Source organism: Hippopotamus amphibius, chromosome 1, assembly GCF_030028045.1.
Source record: "Hippopotamus amphibius kiboko isolate mHipAmp2 chromosome 1, mHipAmp2.hap2, whole genome shotgun sequence".
Classification (NCBI taxonomy): Eukaryota; Metazoa; Chordata; class Mammalia; order Artiodactyla; family Hippopotamidae; genus Hippopotamus; species Hippopotamus amphibius.
In genome coordinates, this window is record NC_080186.1 from 34,133,284 (window position 1) to 34,149,761 (window position 16,478).

Consider the following 16,478-nt stretch of genomic DNA (forward strand, 5'->3'; position numbering starts at 1 on the left):
TGCCTATGTTTTCCTCTAGGAGTTTTATAGTGTCTGGCCTTACATGTAGGTCTTTAATCCACTTGGAATTTACTTTTGTGTATGGTGTTAGGAAGTGTTCTAATTTCATTCTTTTGCATGTTGCTGCCCAGTTCTCCCAGCACCACTTATGGAAGAGGCTGTCTTTTTTCCATTGTATATTCTTGCCTCCTTTGTCAAAGATAAGGTGCCCATATGTGTTTGGGCTTACTTCTGAGTTCTCTATTCGATTCCATTGATCTTCCTTTCTATTTTTGTGCCAGTACCATACTGTCTTGATCACTATGGCCTTGTAGTATAGTTTGAAGTCAGGAAGCCTGATTCCACCAACTCCATTTTTCCTTCTCAAGATTGCTTTGGCTATTCGGGGTCTTTTGCGTTTCCATACAAATCGTAAGATTTCTTGCTCTAGTTCTGTGAAAAATGCCATTGGTAATTTGATCGGGATTGCATTGAATCTGTAAATTGCTTTGGGTAGTACAGACATTTTCACGATGTTGATTCTTCCAATCCAGGAACATGGTATGTCCCTCCATCTGTTTGTGTCGTCTTTGATTTCTTTCATCAATGTCTTAAAGTTTTCTGCATACAGATCTTTTGCCTCCTTAGGCAGGTTTATTCCTAGGTATTTTATTCTTTTGGTTGCAATGGTGAATGGGAGAGTTTCCTTAATTTCTCTTTCTGCTCTTCCGTTGTTAGTGTATAGGAATGCAAGAGATTTCTGTGCATTAATTTTGTATCCTGCTACTTTACTAAACTCATCAATTAGTGCTAGCAGTTTTCTGGTAGAGTCTTTAGGGTTTTCTATATATAATATCATGTCATCTGCAAAGAGTGACAATTTTACTTCTTCTTTTCCAATTTGGATTCCTTTTATTTCTTTTTCTTCTCTGATTGCTGTGGCTAAAACTTCCAAAACTATGTTGAATAATAGTGGTGAGAGTGGACACCCTTGTCTTGTTCCTGTTTTTAGGGGGAATTCTTCCAGTTTTTCTCCATTGAGAACAATGTTGGCTTTTGGTTTTGCATATATGGCTTTTATTATGTTGAGGTAATTTCCTTCTATGCCCATTTTCTGGAGAGCTTTTATCATAAATGGATGTTGAACTTTGTCAAAAGCTTTTTCTGCATCTATTGAAATGATCATATGGTTTTTTTTTTTTTTTTTTTGTAAATGTTGTTTTATTTTATTTTATTTTTTTTTATTTTATTTTATTTTTTTGGGGGTACACCAGGTTCAATCAACTGTTTTTATACACATATCCCCATATTCCTTCCCTTCCTTGACGCCCCCCCCTCGAGTCCCCCCCACCCTCCCTGCCCCAGTTCTCTAAGGCATCTTCCATCCTCGAGTTGGACTCCCTTTGTTATACAACAACTTCCCACTGACTATTTTACAGTTGGTAGTATATATATATGTCTGTGCTACTCTCTTGCTTCTTCTCAGTTTCCCCTTCACCCCCCGCCCCCTCCCATACCTCGAGTTCTCCAGTCCATTCTCTGTATCTGCTTCCTTGTTCTTGTCACTGAGTTCATCAGTACCATTTTTAGATTCCGTATATGTGAGTTAGCATACAATATTTGTCCTTCTCTTTCTGACTTACTTCACTATGTATGACAGATTGTAGTTCTCTCCACCTCATTACATATAGCTCCATCTCATCCCTTTTTATAGCTGAGTAATATTCCATTGTATATATATGCCACATCTTCTGTATCCATTCATTTGTTGATGGGCATTTCGGTTGCTTCCATGTCCTGGCTATTGTAAAGAGTGCTGCAATAAACATTATGGTACAAGTTTCTTTTGGGATTATGGTTTTCTTTGGGTATATGCCCAGGAGTGGGATTACTGGATCATATGGTAGTTCTATTTGTAGTTTTTTAAGGAACCTCCAAATTGTTTTCCATAGTGGCTGTACCAACTTACAGTCCCACCAACAGTGCAGGAGAGTTCCCTTTTCTCCACACCCTCTCCAACATTTGTTGTTTCCAGACTTTGTGATGATGGCCATTCTGATTGGTGTGAGGTGATACCTCATTGTGGCTTTGACTTGCATTTCTCTGATGATGAGTGATGTGGAGCATCTTTTCATGTGTTTGTTGGCCATCTGTATGTCTTCTTTGGAGAAATGTCTATTTAGGTCTTCTTCCCATTTGTGGATTGGGTTATTTGCTTTTTTGGTATGAAGCTGCATGAGCTGCTTGTATATTTTGGAGGTTAATCCTTTGTCCGTTGTTTCATAGGCAATTATTTTTTCCCATTCTGAGGGTTGCCTTTTAGTCTTGTTTATGGTTTCTTTTGCTGTGCAAAAGCTTTTAAGTTTCATGAGGTCCCATTTGTTTATTCTTGATTTTATTTCCATGATTCTAGGAGGTGGGTCAAAAAGGATGTTGCTTTGATGTATGTCAAAGAGTGTTCTGCCTATGTTTTCCTCTAGGAGTTTTATAGTGTCTGGCCTTACATGTAGGTCTTTAATCCATTTGGAGTTTACTTTTGTGTATGGTGTTAGGAAGTGTTCTAATTTCATTCTTTTACATGTTGCTGTCCAATTTTCCCAGCACCACTTATTGAAGAGGCTGTCTTTTTTCCATTGTATACTCGTGCCTCCTTTGTCAAAGATAAGGTGCCCATATGTGTTTGGGCTTACTTCTGAGTTCTCTATTCGATTCCATTGATCTTCCTTTCTATTTTTGTGCCAGTACCATACTGTCTTGATCACTATGGCCTTGTAGTATAGTTTGAAGTCAGGAAGCCTGATTCCACCAACTCCATTTTTCCTTCTCAAGATTGCTTTGGCTATTCGGGGTCTTTTGTGTTTCCATACAAATCGTGAGATTTCTTGCTCTAGTTCTGTGAAAAATGCCATTGGTAACTTGATCGGGATTGCATTGAATGTGTAAATTGCTTTGGGTAGTACAGTCATTTTCACGATGTTGATTCTTCCAATCCAGGAACATGGTATGTCCCTCCATCTGTTTGTGTCGTCTTTGATTTCTTTCATCAATGTCTTAAAGTTTTCTGCATACAGATCTTTTGCCTCCTTAGGCAGGTTTATTCCTAGGTATTTTATTCTTTTGGTTGCAATGGTGAATGGGAGAGTTTCCTTAATTTCTCTTTCTGCTCTTCCGTTGTTAGTGTATAGGAATGCAAGAGATTTCTGTGCATTAATTTTGTATCCTGCTACTTTACTAAACTCATCAATGAGTGCCAGCAGTTTTCTGGTAGAGTCTTTAGGGTTTTCTATATATAATATCATGTCATCTGCAAAGAGTGACAATTTTACTTCTTCTTTTCCAATTTGGATTCCTTTAATTTCTTTTTCTTCTCTGATTGCTGTGGCTAACACTTCCAAAACTATGTTGAATAACAGTGGTGAGAGTGGACACCCTTGTCTTGTTCCTGTTCTTAGAGGGAATTCTTCCAGTTTTTCTCCATTGAGAACAATGTTGGCTTTTGGTTTGTCATATATGGCTTTTATGATGTTGAGGTAATTTCCTTCTATGCCCATTTTCTGGAGAGCTTTTATCATAAATGGATGTTGAACTTTGTCAAAAGCTTTTTCTGCATCTATTGAAATGATCATATGGTTTTTATCCTTCACTTTGTTGATATGATGTATCACATTGATTGATTTGCGTATATTGAAGAATCCTTGCATCCCAGGGATAAACCCCACTTGATCATGGTGTATGATTTTTTTAATGCGCTGTTGCAGTCTGTTAGCTAGTATTTTGTTGAGGATTTTTGCATCTATATTCATCGGTGATATTGGTCTATAGTTTTCTTTTTTTGTGACATCTTTGCCTGGTTTTGGTATCAGGGTGATGGTAGCCTCATAGAATGAGTTTGGGAGTGCTCCGCCTTCTGCAATATTTTGGAAGAGTTTGAGAAGGATAGGTGTTAACTCTTCTCAAAATGTTTGATAGAATTCGCCTGTGAACCCATCTGGTCCTGGGCTTTTGTGTGTTGGGAGATTTTTAATCACTGCCTCAATTTCTGTACTTGTGATTGGTCTGTTCATGGTTTCTATTTCTTCCTGGTTCAGTCTTGGAAGATTGTATTTTTCTAAGAATGTATCCATTTCTTCCAGGTTATCCAATTGATTGGCATATAGTTGCTTGTAGTAGTCTCTCATGATCTTTTGTATTTCTGAGGTGTCCGTTGTTACTTCTCCTTTTTCATTTCTAATTCTGTTGATTTGCATCTTCTCCCTTTTTTTCTTGATGAGTCTGGCTAATGGTTTATCAATTTTGTTAATCTTCTCAAAGAACCAGCTTTTAGTTTTATTTATTTTTCTTATGGTTTCTTTCCTTTCTTTTTCATTTATTTCTGCTCTGATCTTTATGATTTCTTCTGCTCACTTTAGGGTTTCTTTGTTCTTCTTTCTCTAGTTGTTTTAGGTGTAAGGTTAGGTTGTTTATTCGATCATTTTCTTGTTTCTTAAGGTAGGACTGTATTGCTATAAACTTCCCCCTTAGAACTGCTTTTGCTGCATCCCATAGGTTTTGGGTTGTTGTGTTTTCGTTGTCATTTGTTTCTAGATATTTTTTGATTTCCTCTTTGATTTCTTTAGTGATTCCTTGGTTGTTTAAGAGTGAATTGTTTAGCCTCCATGTGTTTGTCTTTTTTGCAGTTTTTTTCCTGTAATTGATATCTAGTCTCATGGCGTTGTGGTCTGAGAAGATGCTTGATATGATTTCAATTTTCTTGAATTTGCTGAGGTTTGATTTGTGACCCAAGATGTGATCTATCCTGGAAAATGTTCCGTGTGCACTTGAGAAGAACGTGTATTCTGTCGTTTTTGGATGGAATGTCCTATAAATATCAATTAAGTCGAGATGGTCTAATGTGTCATTTAAAGCTTGTGTGTCTTTATTTATTTTCTGTTTGGATGATCTGTCCATTGATGTAAGTGGGGTGTTCAAGTCTCCCACTATTATTGTGTTCCTGTCGATGTCCCCTTTTATAGCTGTTAGCATTTGCCTTATGTATTGAGGTGCTCCTATATTGGGGGCATAGATATTTACCATTGTGATATGTTCTTCTTGGATGGATCCCTTGATCATTATGTAGTGTCCTTCCTTGTCTCTTTTAATAGTCTTTACTTTCAAGTCTAATTTGTCTGATATGAGTATTGCTACTCCAGCTTTCTTTTGACTTCCATTTGCATGGAATATCTTTTTCCATCCCTTTACTTTCAGTCTATATGTATCCCTTGGTCTGAAGTGGGTTTCTTGTAGGCAGCATATAGAAGGGTCTTGTTTTTGTATCCATTCAGCCAGTCTGTGTCTTTTGGTTGGAGCATTTAATCCATTTACATTTAAGGTGATTATTGACATGTGTGTTCCAATTACCATTTTCTTAATTGTTTTGAGTTTGTATTTGTAGGTGTTTTCCTTTTCTTGTGTTTCCTATTTAGAGAAGTTCCTTTAGCACTTGTTGTAAGGCTGGTTTGGTGGTGCTGAATTCTCTTAACTTTTGCTTGTCTGGAAAGCTTTTGATTTCTCCCTCAAATCTGAATGAGATTCTTGCTGGGTAGAGGATTCTTGGCTGTAGGTTTCTCTCTTTCAGGACTTTCAGGATATCCTGCCATTCCCTTCTGGCCTGCAGAGTTTCTGTGGAAAGGTCAGCTGTTATCCTGATGGGTTTTCCCTTATATGTTGTTTGTTGCTTTTCTCTTGCTGCTTTTAATATTTTTTCTTTGTGTTTAGTTGTCGTTAGTTTGATTAATATGTGTCTCGGTGTATTTCTCCTTGGGTTTATTCTGTATGGGACTCTCTGTGCTTCTTGGACTTGGTGAATTATTTCCTTTCCCATGTTGGGGAAGTTTTCCACTAGAACCTCTTCAAATATTTTCTCAGACCCTTTCTTGTTTTCTTCTTCTTCTGGGATGCCTATAATTCGAATGTTGGTACGCTTAATGTTATCAGTGAGGTCTCTGAGACTGTCTTCTAATCTTTTTATTATTTTTTCTTTTTCCTGCTCTGTGGCAGTTATTTCCCCCATTCTATCTTCCAACTCACTTATTCGTTCTTCTGCCTCAGTCATTCTGCTGGTTATAGCATCTAGAGTATTTTTAATTTCAGTTATTTTGTTATCCATTGCTGTTTGTTTTTCTGAGTTCTTATGAACTGTTTCTTGTACTTTCTCTATTTTGTTATTGAGATTTTGTATCATTTTTACTATCATTACTCTAAATTCCTTTTCAGGCATTTTTCCTATTTCCTCCTCATTTATTTGGTCTTGTGGGTTTTTTTCTTGCTCCTTTGCCTGCATGGTGTTTCTTTGTTTCCTCATGGTTGTCCAAACTTTTGGGGTTGCTTGTCCTTGGGTTTTTTTGCGTTATTCTGTGACCAGCAGAGGTTCCTTTATTGTTTGTCTGTAAGCGTCGGTGTGTGGGGAGGGAGAGGGTACAACAGTGGCTCCTTCTCCTGGGAGGGAGTGAGCAGTGGCGCACTGATGTCTCAGTCAGGCTTGGAGGTGCCTGTTGCAGAGGGCGCCGGTGGCTCAGGCGTAAACAGAAAGTCTTAGAGTTGGGCCTCTCTCGGGGGTTTTTTTCTTTTCTTTTTTTTTTTTTTTTTTCTCTCGGCAGCCTCCCTGCTGCTGGCATTGCAAGGGGTTTTAATCTAGCCCCACCCGAGTGCCTGAGGGTACTTGTTATCCCTGAGCGCCTTAGGTGGCCCGCAGGGCATCTCTCCACTGCCTGTTGCAGAGGCGCGGAAAGAGAGAGAGAGGCTATGCGCGCGGCTCCTCCCAGCCGCCAGTGAGCCTGCAGCCTCCAGCCGCCATCATGGCGGGGCAGCTCTCAGGAACGGGCACTCCTCTCCGCGGGCCTCCTCCCTCCTGTCCTCTCGGTCCGTCACCCTACCGGCAACAATGTTTCCCACACTGAACCAGCTCTCCTGCTCCCACACTCCCGCTCCTGGACCCTCCGTTCAGCCGCGGATCGATGTCTTGGTCCGGGAACGCTGAGCTGCGCTGCGGACCCTCCGAATGTTTCTCACTCCCTCCCGTCTGCCACAGCTCCGCCGCTTCACCCTCTTTGAGCCCTCGTAGATGCCTCCCTACCGGCTATGTCGGGCTCCCCGCAGTCCCATCCGGTGTCCGAGGCCGTCTGCTGGTGTTCAGCTGGTTCTCTGTGGGAATGACTGCGTCCTTCCGTGCATTCCCAATGCATCTGTGGGGAGGGATGCACTCCACGTCTCTCTACTTCGCCGCCATCCCTTATTATGGTTTTGATTTGTCTTTCCCTAATGACTAATGTTGAACATCTTTTCATATTATTGGCCATTTGTATATCTTCTTTGGAGAGATGACTATTCAAGTCCTTTGCCCATGTTTCAGTTGGTTTATTGGTCTTTTTATTGACTTTCTTAGAGCTCTTTATATATTGTGGCTACTACACTCTTATCAGATACATAATTTATGCATGATTTTTTCCCACTCTGTAGATCGTCTTTTCACTTTTTTGATAGTATTGTTTGATGTACAAAAGATTTTGATTTTGATGAAGTTCAACTTATCTATTTTTTCCTTTGGTAACTAGTGTTTTCGATGTTATTTTGTGTTTACCTAATCCAAGGTTGCACAGATTTACACCTCTCTTTCCTTGTAAGAGTTTTACAGTTTTAGCCCTTACACCTGGGTCTTTGATCCATTTGAATTAATTTTTGTATATAGTGTGATGAAGGAGTCCAACTTCATTCTTTCACCTGTGGATATCCAGTTTTCCCAGTATTATTTGTTGAAGAGACTGTTGGTTCCCCACTGAATGCTCTTGAAACACTTGTCAAAAATCAAAAATTGACCATCTGTGTGAGGGTTTATTCTGGGCTCTCAATTCTATTCCATTGATCTATATGTGTATCCTTATTCCAGGCCACACTGTCTTGTTACTGTAACTTGGTAGAAAGTTTTGAAATTGGGAAGCACAAGTCCTCCAACTTTGTCCTTGTTTTCAAGATTGTGTTGGCGATTTGAGGTTCCTTGCTTTTATATATGAATTTTAGGATCAGCATATCAATTTCTGCAAAAATGGAAGTTGGAATTTTGGTGGGGATTGCATTGAGTCTTTAGATCAAGTTGGGGAGTATTGCCATCTTAACAATATTAAGTCTTCCAATTACTGAACATGGAATGTCTTTCCATTTATTTCAGTCTTTAATTTCTTTCAAATATTTTGTAGTTTTCAGTGTATAAATCTTGTACTTCTTTGGTTAAAGCATTCCTAAGTTTTTTTTTTTTATTCCTTTTGATACTATTGTAAATGGAATTGTGTTCTTAATTTCATTTTCAGATTGGTCATTGCTAGTGTAGCACACAGCATCTTAGGGGAAACCATTAGGGAGTAAACAAAGTTACAACAGTTGTTCAGCTCTAGTATGTGGAAATAAATCTAAAGAAGGCAGTGGACTCCTGCAGGATGCGCCCTTGAGAAAGTGCTAATCTTGTGGACCTTTCTTCTCCTCTTCTGTAAAACAGAAATAACTATCCTTGTCCTAATACCTTCATAGAGCTAGTATGAAGTGTAAAAGAAATAATTTAAAAAAAATAAAGTGTTTGGCACACAGTAGATGATTAACTAATCTTAGTGCCCTCCCCCTCCCCGCCCCCGGCCCAGTTTTTTTTCCTCCTTGCTTTAAAACTGTAGCTCCTTTATTAACTGCAGACTAAGCCCCATATTAGAACCTCTGTGCCAGGAACCAAGGAGCAAAGTCCCTATTTTTAGCCCCCATCCCTGCTGAAAATCCTGCCTGATGTCCAGAGAATCCCCAGTTGCCTATCACTGAATCCCAGCCACTGCCAGATGCCAGATCTCCTGGTGCCAAATGTCCAATGATTGAGACATGTTTTAGAGGTTACTTTTTGGTCTTATATGCCACTAGGGGCTGATATCCATCCCTCTTTTTATTAAGATTTTAGAAATGTCCCACTCTTTTTAAGATGGTGACACAAATCTTATGAAAACCATCTCTTTGTTCCATATTTGCTAGCAAGATGGTTCAGGGTATGGTATGCACATATCAGATTTACAGAGCAAACCTATCAGGGACCCCTGCTCAGGTCTGTTAGCTAATATGCAAATGGGAAAGGAGATCAAATAATTGCAAAAGCATAAGTGATTCATGCAGAAAATAAAGAATTTGGAGTCAAGAAGGAATGCTTTTCCCAGAGATCTATAGAAGCATGGCTCATTCCTTTTAGAATTAAATGGGTATAGCCAAATAATAAGTTTCTTACGTTTCAAAGGAGGAAGGATGCCTGGCAGTGGCTACCTCTTTGAACTCCCATAGTATTTTGCACAGACCTCTCCTAATGCCATATCAGGCTGTGTCCTTATCTTTTGTGGTCTCTCTCCATCTCGACTGGGAATTCCTCTAAAGTATGTTCAATTAATTATGTTCCGTAAACACTGATTGACACTTGCTTTGTGCATCGAGCCCAGGGTGAGGTTTGGAGATTTAAAAAAAAACAGCGAGTGAAACATGGACTCTGCCAAAGCAGCCCCCTGGGGTGACAGGAGGTGCTGACTGTTTTTGGAACCGAGTTGACTAGATCCTTAGGAATTTATTTTGGCCTCTTCCGTGTGTTTCTGGAATACATTGTGATTTCATCTTGAATAAAAGAGTTGTGAAAGGAGAGGGACCTGAGTAAAAACCCAGAAAAAAGTAAGGTTCGGCGGCCATTTGATAAGACCCAAGAGTTGAGTCAGAGAAATTGAACAGGCCACGGCGAGGCAAGTTGGAAAAGAATGGATGACTCTGGACCAGGAGCTGGGATGGCAAGGACAGCACTCAGAGCCTTCTCTAACTACTTCTCTTGCTCTTTGTCTTTCTTCTTAAAGGAAAAGCTGTTTTTCTAGCAAGAGATAAACACCACCTCTCAGACATCTGCCACGTGATCCGCCACGATGTGCCCTACCTGTTCCAGAAGTATGTGAAGGAGTCCCACGGAAAGGATATCCGGGTGGTGGTAGTAGGCGGCCGGGTGATAGGTTCTATGCTACGCTGCTCCACAGATGGACGGATGCAGAGCAACTGTTCTCTCGGTGAGGCACGAAAGCTCAGAGTCGGACTGTTGGTCAGGGGAGGCTCCAGGGTTTTTCATTAGGATGTTTGCACCCATTCAGTCAGTGTGTTTCGATCCCTCCTATCTGGTCAGACCATCTGCGAGGCACCAGGAACACAGAGAGGAATTAGAAACAAGCCCTTTCCCTTAGCTGCAAGCCGTCCAGGAGGGGGACAGGTGGGTGTATAAGTGCCGTGACAGAGGTCAGGCCAGGGATGTCAGGATACTGAGGTTTGTACCCTATCCTGTAGGTGTTAGGACTTGGCAGTCAGCTTTAAACAAAGGAGTGACATGAGGATCAGTGTTTGAGAAAAACTGACAGCTGGGAAGAGGATGGAGTGAAGGCATGAGAGGGAGGCAGGGAGTTGAGTTGGAAGCTGCGGCAACAGCTCAGGCAAGAAGTAATGGCAGGAGACATAGCATATTCTGCTTTTACATTGTAATTGAAAATTGTGTTTCTTTTTTTTTTTTTTGAAAATTGTGTTTTACTTATATGTTTGATGTTATTAGAAAGGAGCAGTTTATGTTTGGGTCAAATGCATAACCCCATCCCATTAACCTACTGATAAAGCTCGCTTTCTGTTGTGGTGCATGGAGGTGGTCCCAGGGGCAGGGAAATTCTCATCTAGCTATTGTCAGCCTCATGAGTGGAATTTGTATGTTGGTAATGTGAAAAAATACCCAGTTGTTATTTCCTAAATCACCAGATGAGTGTATCAAGTCTGGTAACTAATGAAAAGGCCGAAACACGAATCTGGTCCTTCTTCCTGAGTGTGGTTGAGCAGCCTCCCTGAGTGGACTCCAGGCTGACCGTGTAGCGATTAATGAGAGTCCTTGCCCTCGGGCAGCTTATGGTCCAGTAAAGGAGAAGACACATGAGCAGATCATTGTGAGGTACTGTGACTGAAGTGCTGTGATAGAAGCAAATGCTAGGCTTGGGTTGACACAGTGCTAAGTACGTAGTATATGATCTCATTTAATTTTCACGACAATCCCACATCTGGCCACAGCATCAAACTTTATGTATTATCAGTTTGTCTTTTTCAGTCACCCCACAAAATCCATTCTTTGGGGAATTCCCTGGTGGTCCAGTGGTTAGGACTCTGCGTTTCCACTGCTGGGGCCCCAGGTTCAATCCCTGGTCGGGGAACTAAGATCCCACAAGCCATGGGGCCAAAAAAAAAAGCAACTACACAGCTTTGTAATGTATCCATATTGCTTTTTTTGATGAGCGGTTTTAAAGCTGTTTGATGGCCTTTGCCTCACACAGTGTAATAGGTGGTGGCGGGACAGAGTTAAGGTAAAGCCATTAGTTGCTGAGAGTAAAAGTGTTCAGTCTTTGCAAGGAAACTAAAGGAAGACAGTTATATCTGAGGTCTTAGCTTCTTAACTAGTAAGACTCTCTCTGACCTCAGTGTGGGATTTTTGTCTCACCAGCCTCTCTCTTCTAGAAAACAGAAAGTTAATTTTGTTTCTTCTCATTTCTAAAAGGAATTCATTCTCCACGTAGAAAATTTAGAAAATACAGCAAAGTCAAATGAAAAACGATATTTATTGTTAATTCCACCATCTAGAGACAACCAGTGTTAACATTTTGGTGGTGGTGTTTCCAGTGATGTTTTTTGCATAATTATGGTCACACTGCACAGTCTTTAGTCCTATTTTCCCATGTGAGCAGAAACTCTATCACTTTTAGTAATGGTTGTAAACTATTCTGCTTTCCTCTCCTGTGAGCTATTTAGATTATAATTTTTCATTTACTCACAAACAAATATTGAGTGCCTACTATGTACCAGTATTTTGATTTTCCAGTATTTTAAATGACTGCCATCAGCATCTTTGTGCATAAAGCTTTTTTTCCTGTTATATAAGATTGTTCCCTTCATGGTGGGATGACAGGGTCAAAGGATATACACAATTTTTTAAATTCTAGAAGAGGAGCTGTCATATTACTTTCTCAAAGGGGGTCCTGGTTTCCATCCAAACCTTTTGTGAATGATGAAAGTGCCCATCTCACTGCCCCTTCCCAGCAGCCCCCCACTCTCCTCCTTGAAGGGTCATTTGATTTGTTAGTCAGGGTCTGGTGGTGTTGCTAGAATTCGGCCCCTGTACACTGGGGCCGGATTAAATCTCAGAGACAGTTTTGCGTGAAGTATTATAGAAAGAAATAGCTTTATTGCTTTGCCAGGCAAAGGGGGCCACAGTGGGTTAATGCCCGCAAGACTGTGTGTGTCCTGCCCTGGAGGGGGTAATGAGGAGTCTCTAGTATTCAAGGAGCAGGGCGTGATCAGCTCGTGGACATCCTTCTGATTGGTCAGCGGTGAGCTAATGCGGAGTCAGCATCATCAGCTTTCTGGTTCCAACCAGTCTGGGGTCTACGTGCTTGTGGGCAGCATACATTTAACTTCTTCCATCTGGTGGGGGTTTCAGTATCTGCAAAACAGCTCAGAGGACATGGCTCAGAATATTATCTGTCATCCTTGAGGAAGAACTAAAGGTCCTTGACTTTGTTTAATGACTAAAGTATTATTATTTTGTCTTGCGTGACTGTTTTCCTTTCTTTCTGCGTTTTCTCACTTCTATGATTAAATTTATTCTTTGCCTAAAGTTTTCCTACAGACAAAAGGCAGGTGGAGGACATGGGTGGGGTCTATTCTGGGAAGGCCTCATAGGGTCCTGCTTAGTTACAGTGTCACCATGACATCGCTACACTTTCCCCACAGGTGGTGTGGGCGTCATGTGCCCGCTGACAGAACAAGGCAAACAGCTGGCTATCCAGGTGTCCAACATCCTGGGCATGGACTTCTGTGGCATCGATCTCCTCATCATGGACGATGGTTCCTTTGTGGTGTGCGAGGCAAATGCCAACGTGGGTTTCCTAGCCTTCGACCAGGCATGCAACTTAGATGTGGGCGGGATCATCGCGGACTACACCATGTCCTTGCTGCCCAACAGGCAGACCGGGAAGATGGCCGTCCTCCCAGGACTGTCTAGTCCCAGGGAGAAGAAAGAGCCAGACGGCTGTGCTTCAGCTCAGGGAGTCGCAGAGAGCGTCTACGCCATCAACAGCGGGTCTACCTCTAGCGAGAGCGAGCCTGAACTGGGAGAGATCCGGGGGTCCTCAGCCAGCACGGCGGGGGCCCCGGCCCCCATGCTGCCCGACCCCAGCTACAACATTAACACCAGGATTGCTTCAGAATTAAAACTTAAGTGAATTCCTGCTTTTTTGGCAGCATTGAAACCAAATCCTACTGCTTCCCTCGTAGTTTTGAGCGAATAAAATCTGGACTAGTGTGATTTCATTTGCACAGAAACTAGAAATCCCATCTGGGCACTCAGCATTCTTTCTAACGAGTATTTAAGCAGATGGCCTGGCTTTGTGGTTTTTATAAACACTAATATAAAAACCCTCACCAAGAACAACATCCCGACTGATCTGCTGCGAGCACTTGGATGTTACGGCTGACTTGCGGCGCTGACTCTGCTGTGCTTCTGGCTTTTAGCAGTGGAGCCCGTTAACTCAGAATGGCTCCTGGAAACACTGTACAAAAGAGCAGCCACCGGACAGAGGCACGTGCAGAAGAGGTGGAATGTGACTGCAGTTGTGTGCTCTTCATTAAGTGCGTGAGTGTGCGTGCGTGTGTGGGTGTGTGTGTGATGCTTGGAGAATACACAGTCCTAGCGCTATTAGAGAATCAGTCTCTGCTCCCCATCAATCACCATCTTGACCATATTTCTCTGACACTCAGGATATGGTGTTTTAAAGGGAGCTTCCTCCTTAGCATCTTCAGTGAAGCACTTTGTAGAAAGTGAGATTGAACGTCCTTTGACTTCACTGGTTGGCAAACATCCTGCTCTGTAACTGGGGCTTTCTACAAATTGCTTTGCCACTCCAAATATGTAGATCCTGCTTCAACTAACGCCAGCCCCAGCAGCCTCTTGCACCTTTGCTGCCTTTGGCCTCAGCTGGAAATGCACTTCAATGAGCTAGTGGCCACACACTTTCTTCCTTAAGCATGCACTAGAACACCATGGACTTCTTTTCAATAGACTCTCTTCACTTGACATTAGAAGCCAGTGGGTTTTTAATCCTAGAAGGCTACTGGAAGATAATCATTTCCCCCCTCCTCTACTGAAACTTTGTGTACTTAGCTGTAGGAGGTTTTCTTGTGTGAGTCGGTGTTGTGGGCCTGTTGGGTAGACAGAGCCATTGGAAAGACACTCCAATCCCCTTGACATACTAGTCTTACCCAGGTTCCAGAGACCTGTCCTTTCCCACTTTTCCACACTGGGGAGACTCAGGTATCAGGAATAACTCACTGCACATTTGGTGGAGAAGATGGAGGGCAGAGGAGTGGATAATGTAGACATGACGCCAAGTGCTTTTCATTTTAACTCTTTCCAGCAGTAGATGATGACCCTGCCCTTGGGAGCAGTCACGGAGATGGAATTTTTCGTTTCTGTTTATGTGACGTATGACAAAAATGAGCAAGGCTACCTTTTAAACCAAATACACTGGAACATATGCACTCAAGAGTCATCATGATTGTGCTTATTTCCTTGGAAGACCTTGCTCTTGAGCTGTGATATTGCATGTACCCAGAACACATAGACTTCCTCTTTAGAGTTATCTTTGAAGCCATGCAAGAAAAGAGGCCTCACAACCTTATAGTCAGACCTCATTTTTTTTATACCACCCCTCCCCAGAGGTCATCCCGAGCTCTATTACCCATTTTATTTATCAGACTTATCTTCTAATGCTCTTTGGCTGTTAAAAAAATTATCATTCCTCAAAAGAATAAATCTACCCTTAAAGGACAAACACTTACCAATGTAAAGGATGCTTACAAGTGGACAGTTTCCAAGGAGGGTTCTAGAAATGTTATGAGTAAGGTCAGCTTCCCTGGACGAAACATACATCTTCCCAAGGTGTCTAGTTTGAAGGCAGCAACACCCATTTGGGTGTGTGAGTCCCTATACTTATCCTGCTGTAAATGTAAAATGTGTATAAGGTCGAACTATTACATTTTTCCACAACACATTGAAATAGAAATTGGCTTGGAAAATACTGTGGCTAAAATCAAATTTCACCAAGTAACAGCTGTACAACTGAAAAATGTTTGGCACCATATAATGGAGATGTCGCACTACACAGTAGTAGTTTAATTACAGTCAACGTAGGGTGCATGCCACTGAACTGTAACTCCAGTCATGTGTCTGTACAGTTGAAAAATGAGAATCCTTCACCTTTATATAGGTTAAGACATGTACCTTATCTTTACCACTCAGGGTGGCTTTGGAAGGATGGTTCTAGGTCTGTTCTCGTTAGAACTGGCCAGATGCTTTCTACGTAAACCTCTGAACCAAGTGATGACCTTCTGGAAGCTGCATTCACTCCTTCCCACAGTTTAGTGTAAGCCCAGTCTCTCCACTTTACCTAAGTGGACGCTAGTGGGCCCTGTCCTGAGCAGAGCAGCTAGCGGGTGCCTCCAGATTTGTCAAAGGGGGCTTGTTTTCCAGCCGCCAGTGACACCCGTGGTCATTGGCATCATTGCTTGGAACCCAGCCCTGTCTGGAAGCAGAGAAAGCTGGGGCACAGCTGGATCATAGCCTCCCACCAGGATTTCCCATACTGGCCGTGGGCCCTGTGAGCCTCAGCCAGGAGGCGGGGCCACACACGTCACAGCTGCCCACAGGGCCTGCTGGAAGGAACGCGGGGCACAGAGCCAGACCCCGGTTCTGCTTCTCCCCTTCGACCACTGATTAACCTTACACAATCAAGTTGACTCCAAGCCTCAATTTTTCCATTTTTCTGATAGGGGAGATGCCTGTTCTATTTATCTCTTGGGCAGGGGTGGGGTGCTCTCAGGTTGGAGTTACTTAATGAAACTGTGCATTACGTGGGAGGTGGTAGAAGGACACCTCCCACATCTGGTTTTTAACAGTTTCCCATCACCCCTCCTTCAGGGGAGTTAAAGAGGCCATAAACTCTTGGCATTAGCACACTAAACAATGGTAGGGGGCCTGAAAAAGGATGCAGCTTCTCAGAGGCCTTATGACCTCAAAGAAGTAAGGCTCTTAGTGTATTCAGCCTTCTGGATGTACCGTATATAACCTGAAACTCTTGACTCTTGTATATCAACTAACAGTCTTCCTTATGTAACATAAATTGCAGTATCTGTATATGATCTTCCCATTATCTGGTAGTAGCATCTTGAAACTGGTCAAAACTTGAATGCCAATAGCTCAGTCACTCAGAATATATATGATTCTGCACTTGGGGAAAATGTCTTCATGCTGTTTGATTGCTGAGTGGTATGGGGTTCCCCCAGAAGGTGGATTTGGGGCTTTAGGTCTTGAGGATCTGATCAACAATATAAGTGGATCT

At 42.0% G+C, this 16,478-nt stretch overlaps 1 protein-coding gene across 1 annotated transcript in view; it reads left to right on the forward strand.

The window, feature by feature from the left end:
• The window catches only part of RIMKLA (ribosomal modification protein rimK like family member A), a 36,368-nt gene extending 23,064 nt beyond the window's left edge, over nucleotides 1-13,304 (forward strand). The window contains exons 4-5 of the mRNA XM_057700204.1: nucleotides 9,867-10,070; nucleotides 12,814-13,304. Of these exons, the coding sequence (XP_057556187.1) occupies nucleotides 9,867-10,070; nucleotides 12,814-13,304 (695 nt within the window). The remainder of the gene's footprint in view (nucleotides 1-9,866; nucleotides 10,071-12,813) is intronic.
• Nucleotides 13,305-16,478: the final 3,174 nt, after the last annotated feature.